At 34.3% G+C, this 8,120-nt stretch overlaps 1 protein-coding gene across 2 annotated transcripts; it reads left to right on the top strand.

Moving 5' to 3' along the window:
• The first annotated feature begins 1,148 nt into the window (after positions 1-1,148).
• LOC129243977 (ankyrin repeat domain-containing protein 13D) lies at positions 1,149-7,855 on the top strand. Of its 2 annotated transcripts, none has more exons than XM_054881492.1 (10): positions 1,149-1,451; positions 2,231-2,363; positions 2,464-2,634; positions 2,740-2,883; positions 2,947-3,263; positions 3,336-3,434; positions 3,486-3,674; positions 3,883-4,213; positions 4,281-4,479; positions 4,602-5,013. In XM_054881492.1, exons 1-10 carry the CDS (start codon positions 1,311-1,313, stop codon positions 4,858-4,860), a joined length of 1,983 nt encoding a protein of 660 aa, XP_054737467.1. In that variant the 5' UTR covers positions 1,149-1,310; the 3' UTR covers positions 4,861-5,013. The 2 variants fall into 2 exon arrangements, with proteins under 2 accessions (XP_054737467.1, XP_054737468.1); XM_054881493.1 differs by lacking the exon at positions 4,602-5,013 and adding an exon at positions 6,629-7,855 and having other exon boundaries at positions 1,154-1,451.
• The last annotated feature ends 265 nt before the right edge of the window (positions 7,856-8,120 follow it).

The following is an 8,120-nucleotide window of genomic DNA, read 5'->3' as shown; positions in this document are numbered from 1 at the left end:
TGCAACTAGCCTTTCTAATTGCTGTTTGGTACTCACGACTTTCGACCTCCATAATATTAAAAAAATTAGTATATATTTATTATTTGGTTACTATAAAACAATAAATAATCGCAAACAACTTACATTTTAGCAAGTTTGCATTGGGGAATCAGATTTGATGCCCTTTACGTCACAGTTTCTGTTTTATTTTTGTTATAAATTTTCTTTATTCAATTATTCGTCGTTCGAAAAAAATATGTATTTCAGTTCCTCTACGTATTTCAGCCCATACCTGCCAAGGGAAAATAAAAATGTATTTCTATAAACATCACAAAAAAAAAAATCCATTATTAACTGTAATCCATTTTGCTGTCGTTCTAACTTGTGGTCCCAAGCAATTCAGCTCCGTTGTAAATTCCTCCCATTTTTTTGCTGCTTGTACTTAGGTGGAAATCTCTTTTGCGAATTGTGGATTCTCTTCCATTAATGCAACTAGCCTTTCTAATTGCTGTTTGGTACTCACGACTTTCGACCTCCATAATATTAAAAAAATTAGTATATATTTATTATTTGGTTACTATAAAACAATAAATAATCGCAAACAACTTACATTTTAGCAAGTTTTCCCACAATACGCTACACAATCGAAAGCAAAATTGCATTCGACTCTAAATTCGGTATACAACGAAAATTTCGACAGCGTTGCAGCGCTCATAATACCAAATTGACATTCGATATTCGATCTTCGACAACCAACGAATATCGAAGATCGAATGCAACTCATAATAGGGGCCAATCGGTTGTTCTTTTACTTTGATTTGCTGTATCAGCTGAGAAAAAATTATCTATTGTAAATGCGTCGAGCGATCGAAATTCACAATAGTCTTATTCTTAAACGAATGAGCACCATAATACCAAATGAAAATTCGTTCGATCACTACAGTCGAAGATCGAATGTTGCTCATAATAAGGGCCGAAAATTTGGATAGGGTTGCACCGCTCATAATACCAAATTGACATTCAAATTTCGATCTTCGACAACCAGCGAATATCGAATGTAGCTCATAATAGGGGCCATAGTTTTTATGGCAGTTTGTACGATATCGTTAACATACTTGCTCTAATCACAGTATAACTTGAAATATTAATTGTGAATGGTGCTTTGCAATTCTGCTTCCATTGTTGTCTCTATCTGGTAATTTGCAAATTTTCTCAGTGACAGGTAGCCAGCGCAACGAAAAATGAATTATAAATTGGCAAATATACGACAGTGAGAAAATTTACGGTTGGATTCATGACTTTTTGTTGAATTCTACACAAAAGTACATTGGATGCATACAGGAGCAGAAAGTGGACGACTGTCGCTGAAAGCCATGAAAACATTGGAACAAATCAAACACGAATTTCCACTCCACTGGCTGGTATGGAGCAACAGCGTTGACGAGTTAGAGCGGGCGTTAAAAACGGAAACGGTGAGGAAGTAAATGATAATGATGATTCGAAATAAAAAGTAATGATGTGTGCATTGGCAATATAAACAAAGCACTGGTTGATATTTGCAAAGCATCAACAGTCCGTAAGACAAAACTGTTTCCAGCATAATTTGGATTTGTGCCGCAGCTTATCTAATTAACCAGTTAGGAGTAAAATGCTTCATCAAAGCCTAGTGCGACATTGCAAGAATATGCTAATTTAATTAGGCGAAATCTGTAAATTCCATCCCGAATGCTTGATTTTAATGTAATAGCGGGGAATTGCATATAAGCGCGTCAAAGTTATAAATATTAATTGGTTTCAAAGCAGTGGACGTACATAGGTAGATGACTCACGCAATAATCAAATTGTTGTCAAGTTTTTGTCGCTTTAGTTCTGTGTGAGGAAATTTTGATAAGCCTCATATAATAGAGCTTTTTAGGGAAGTTATATTCAATATTCATTATTTACCTGTATTCTTGCATATGTGTATATGAATTTTAGTTAAAATAGGAAATCTTTTTGACAGGATAGCCTTTACAATTCACATGCAACTACAAAAGACAACATCTTAATGGTATGACCAAATGTTCAATAGTTGGAGTATGACTTGTGTTCATTGATAACCATTCACAAGTTCCGCCTACATTTTCACGTCTTTCCATTATACAGATGCTCATGTGTAATTATAAAGCCTCAGAAGAAATAATATGAACTATTCTTCTGCCATGCCTTTTCAATTAAAAACTCTCGGTTAAAATTTTTCTTCTAACGATAGGTTGACAAGGAGAAAATCGATACTCGGGGACGAACCCCACTGATGTTAGCAGTAAAATTATCACACTTGCAATGTGCAAAGTGCCTTTTAGCGGCGAAATGTAATGCCACTTATGAACACGAAGGATGGTCAAGTAAGGAAATTTTTATATCTGCGCATTTTTAATATAATCGTATTTATATATAATATATATATATACAATATTATACATATATATGAAAAAAAATTTTCAGTTGTACAGGAAGCTGTTTGCTCCGGCGATGAGGATATACTGACTGCCATCATTGAAGTACGAGACTTGCAACGTCATATGCAACGTGTAACGCATGTTCCCAAATTATTACAACATCTTTTGGATGCGCCTGACTTTTACATTGAAATGAAATGGGAATTCACTTCTTGGGGTAAGCAGTATTTTTGTGCAATAATAAAGGATAGCAGGTGTTACTCTGGAAAATATCGCGTCAACGTTCTGAAATTTATTAAATTATTTCCACAAAATATTTCAGTTCCCCTAATGTCTCGCCTTTGTCCCAGCGACACCTATAAAGTTTATAAACGTGGTGCGAACGTCCGAATCGATACCACTCTACTAGGTTTTGATAACAATACCTGGCAAAGAGGGAATCGTTCATACATCTTTAAAGGCGCGAGTATGTGCGAAATCTGGGTCTAGTTAAACGTATTAATTTATTTTTAATTCCTTATACATGCAGAGGACTCTGCTACCATGATTGAGATCGACCACGATACTCATGAAGTGATGGAGGAGCAAATGAATAACGAAATAGGAGATATTGTGGCAATACCGCCCCCAATGGGGTCTGTCCGTGCTCGTCTTAATGCACCTGTTATTACCAATAACATTGAAATGGAAAAGATTAGTTTTGAGCGAAACAAATCGGGAATATGGGGTTGGCGTAGCGAAAAGTCTGAGTTGGTCAATGGATACAATTGTAAAGTTTATGGTGCCAGTAATGTTGAGTTTATAACGCGCACCCGCATGGACCATTTAAATGACGATCAAATTAAGGTACTTCAAACTTTCACGCAAACACTTTTTAATGGTTGTTTCTGAAGCATTTAATTTAATTTATTTGAATAGAGTAAATGCGGGCGTACTCCACTGCATAGTTTTTTAGGAATAGCTGATGATGAATTTTCCAGTACTCGTCCTAATGAGGGACTAAATACCAAAGATCGGGTAAGATCTTTTAAAAATGCTCTATGTATTTGTATATCATTAATATTTCAGACGCCTTCTCCATCCCCTGTGACCCCATTACTTGATCAAAGCTTTGAAAATAGCACGGGCGAAGAGAATGCCAGTTGCAGTTCAGGCACTATTTCACCTAAGCATGTTATTACACCAGAAGAGTATTTTTCCCCCGATGTCGATTTAAATGGGCGTGACATTGGACGACCAAAGAAAGTCACAACAAAGGTATCAATCACATTTTTTTCTTTGCAAAGGTTTTCTAAATTTAACAGAAAAAATAGAAGGCGAATTGAAATTTCCCAGTTTCACTATTCGGATATAAGAAAAAATATATTTTATATTAGTAACTCAACATTGAAACGTTTAGAAATGCGTCTTCCTTAATAATATTGTTTTATCAATCGATGCTTACTGTAATAACATACTCTTATAGATTCAGAGATTTAAGGCTAATTTATGGCTCTCCGAGGAGTATCCTATGCGGCTGCAAGAACAAGTTCTTCCTATACTAGATTTAATGTCAACCATGGCTAGTCCACATGTGTCCAAATTGAAAGACTTTATCACTATGCAACTGCCATCCGGGTTTCCAGTGAAAGTTGAAATCCCACTCTTCCATGTCTTAAATGCATGCATTACATTCGGAAATGTATTTGGAATGACAAATCCAATAGAACATGTAACCACAATTAATGAAGATGATCGCATAACTTGCATTGTAGATGACCGTTGTTTCGATATACCAAATCATTACGCCAATAGAGGTATTCAAATGAAATATATTTGGTAATTTGTGTGTTCAACAAGGATTTTAACTTCACTACTTTTCAGGCGCAGACTCGCGTCGTCAATTACCTTTGGATGAAGACGATATGCTGCAATATGCAATTGAACAAAGTTTAGTAGAAACGACGGCTGGTGCTGCTTCTGTCCCTTTAGTTGCTGAGGATACCGACAAAGTAGATATATGGGAGGCTTTACGTGGTCAGGGGGCAGACGGAATTCCAGATGAAGACGAACAGTTGCAGAGGTATCTTTTGCGTATGATTTACATTACGATTTATATATTTAATACACTGTACTTATATCTCCATGTTAAAACTGATTTGCTAAATTTCCCCACTTGGTTTGCTTTATATTGCCAATGTATAGACTTTACGTTCCCACCAGATCACATTATAGTAATCGTACCTCCCCAAATCGTTCTGCAACTAGTAATTCCGCATTCATTAAATCAAATACTAATAAATTCCAAGTTCGAATTAACGCGTCGTTAAATAGCGAAAAAACGCGCGATTCCCTATCACCATCCCCAACATCATCGTTAACATCTCAACGCGGTCGTTCCACTCCCACACCAGCAAATCAATTTAAAACTGATATGAATTATATGAAAAAAATGTTTAAATAGTTTGCTAAAGAACAAGTTTATCTGGCCGTTTTGTGAAGTTATTGTCAATATATTTCGACGTATACACTGCGATAAATAACTATATCACTAGGACTTATTGACAAGTTTTGTCAATTTAGTTGTTCCTTACTAAATTTTAATAATTGGGGACCACCATTATTGCGAATTTACTCATTGAAAAAGTTGTCTCATAACAGTTATTCGATGAGAAATATTTTTCCGTTATCTATAAGTTATTTCCCAACATTTATTTTTATTGTAATTCTTTTACATTGTAAATTATATTTTCAGAAAAAAGTTATTAAAACTAAATCAGAAACACATAAATAGTCAAAATATATCAATAAATTCCTTTGTTCTAGTTATTTAACGCTCTACATACATACATAATATTTTACACAAGTTACAAGTTTTACACTACCAAGCTTTAGAATTGCACTTAAATAAATTTTAATACATTTAAAACTTAGTTTATACCATAACCTATAAATTAAACCTATGAGAATGCGAAAAATGTGTATGTATTGAAATTAATGATATTAATTCGATGTTTGTTTTTGTAATCCGTAATTCCACAATTCGGCCGCCGTAGCCGAATGGGTTGGTGCGTGATTAACATTCGGAATTCACAGAGAGAACGTTGGTTCGAATCTCGGTGAAACACCAAAATTAAGAAAAGCATTTTTCTAATAGCGGTCGCCCCTCGGCAGGCAATGGCAAACCTCCGAGTGTATTTCTGCCATGAAAAAGCTCCTCATAAAAATATCTGCCGTTTGGAGTCAGCTTGAAACTGTAGGTCCCTCCATTTGTGGAACAACATCAAGACGCACATCACAAATAGGAGGAGGAACTCGGCCAAACACCCAAAAATGGAGTACGCGCCAATTATATATATATATATAATTCCACAACCGCTGCAATTATATAAGTTTTTAGGCAATATTAATGCGTGGATCTTATTTAAATAAGCAAAATGCATTTATACACTCATTATGATTTAAATCGAACAAAATATGGGTTTTCGGAACACTTCGACCTCACCGCCAACTATTGGACAATTACAAAAAAATCATTTGTTAGTAATTAGTATATATTTTGAATAAAGACTAAATCTCGCTTTAAATACGATATTACTAATTCACCTATCGGACCAATTCTCACCACAAAAGATTAATTTTTATGTAGTTAATATACTTAAACATTTTGTTGGTATATAAGCCACATCGGACCACAAATCAGATTTTTCGAAATATCTCCACTTTAATGTCACCTATCACGAATTCCTTTCTTAAAAATATTTCCTTTTAGGTGGTTAGTATACATTCTGAGTATGAATATGGCGATGTTTAGAAATATATTGAACGAAATACCACGTATCGAACTAATCCTTTCCGAAAAACATTTCTTTTTAAGTAGTTTGCATATATTCTGAGTGTGAATGGAGTATAAATGGCGCTACAAATAGGTTTTTTTATTATATAGACCTTAGTGCCATACATCGGCATGAACATGCCAGGCATGCTCACAAGAACTCACTAAAACTTCATTGTTATCCGATAAAAGACTTAAGAGTAGAGTGTATTAACTACAAGCTTTGACAGTTTTTTACAAGATTAAGTCAAAAGAAAACATCATCTAACTTTAATAAACTTTATATAATATTTCAGAATACGTTCACATTACTGCTAATTAAACTTATAAATGTATTTAGTTAACGCTATTTGCTTCGTACGTCCCGTTCGCTTTTCTTTCCTTCTCAAAAAAATAGGGTATTGCAGGAGTCATTGTGCGGCCCAGCACAAACCACTGCATCCCCACTCACCGATGAAGACGACGACGACGATGGCGGTTTCCGTTATATGGATCCGGATCTGGCAATGGCCTTGCGGCTTAGTCAACAGGATCAAGAGCAGTATGAATTGGATTTACAGCGTGAACAAGAAATGATTGAACAGGCGCTAAAACTGAGTCTTCAGGAAAACTAAATCATTTATATGTGAGGAACAAGTGTGTGCATATGATGCATCCTTCATATAATTTTCATTCGAAATATTTTCGAATTTATATAAATATCAATCACTAACCACTACATCCAATATAAATTAAGACAGAGGAATTTAATACAATATTTTTAAGCAGGTTTAAAATCCATGACTTTGTCCGTTAAACGTGACAAAGCTTTAAGAAATTTTGCTTTCTATAGTACTGAGTTGTTTCAAAACAGTATTGTATTGTATCTAGTGCATAAATACCATACACAAATTTTGTTCTTGAATTATTATTAAAGATAACATACGATAAGCTGAAATGGTTTGTTTTTTTGAGCATTTGTACGATTTATTTCTATGTATATATGAATGTATGTATATTTTTATAACATTATAGACAAGCATTTCAAAACCAGTTTTTATTGAAAATGTTCAACAATCAAAAGGTCACTTAAAAAAACCGAATAAATGTTTGTCCGAGTTAAATGTTTTCTCTAAAAGAAAAAGTTCTCTTAAAATTGAAGCCTTTGAAGGTTAATTCGGAAATTCGTTAGTACAGCCTAATGGAAATCGAGGTATGTTTGGTGTTTGAATATATGTAATTAAATGTCTTCTGTTAGCGTACTTCAACCCTAAATTCCAAATGATTCATTACTTTGTGAGAAGTTCTTCGAATCTAAAATAGTAATTTGTCCCAATGAAACTATTTCGTAATTTTTAGAGTTTAAAAGTTTAATGAATACTAATTATATTCCATTGAATCCACTGTATCCGATATATATCCAATACAAACACTAGTCGCTACTTGCATTAGATATAAATTATTATTTCTAAGAAAATGTAGATTCTATGGTCTACCGTAGTACAGTTGTATAGGTAAAAATGTAAAAGTGCTCAGAATCGTGGCGCGTGATCCGTAAGAAATCTTAAGTTTTAAGTTCAAACAAGTACATAAACTTTACAAGTAAAGTCACAATTGTAAATAAAAATTTAAAAAAAAATTGTAATAGGGTAGTTCAGACCAGCCTCTTTATTATTGTATTTCATAACTTTTTTCGTGTATTTATTGACGTGATAACGTCTTATAATTCGATTTAACAGGCTGCACGCACGAAAAAATGTGTCGTTACCTTGCTCATTTATCGTTACCTTGCTCATTGCCGTTACCTTGCTCATTTGTCGTTACCTTGCTTATTGCCGTTACCTTGAATGAACTGCAAACGAAAGCGCGGAACGAACGACAAAGCAAACGAAAGGCAACGTTGGACATCT

This window comes from Anastrepha obliqua, chromosome 4 (assembly GCF_027943255.1).
Source record: "Anastrepha obliqua isolate idAnaObli1 chromosome 4, idAnaObli1_1.0, whole genome shotgun sequence".
NCBI classification, from domain to species: Eukaryota; Metazoa; Arthropoda; class Insecta; order Diptera; family Tephritidae; genus Anastrepha; species Anastrepha obliqua.
Note: the sequence above shows the minus strand (reverse complement) of the source record. Positions and strands in the feature narration are given on the sequence as shown.

Excerpts from the sequence above, each read along its gene's own strand:
- LOC129243977 (XM_054881492.1), top strand. The coding sequence starts at position 1,311 with ATGCATACAGGAGCAGAAAGTGGACGACTGTCGCTGAAAGCCATGAAA. Across the intron at positions 1,452-2,230 it reads GGGCGTTAAAAACGGAAACG|GTTGACAAGGAGAAAATCGA; the intron begins GTGAGGAAGTAA and ends TTCTAACGATAG. Across the intron at positions 3,264-3,335 it reads TAAATGACGATCAAATTAAG|AGTAAATGCGGGCGTACTCC; the intron begins GTACTTCAAACT and ends TTATTTGAATAG.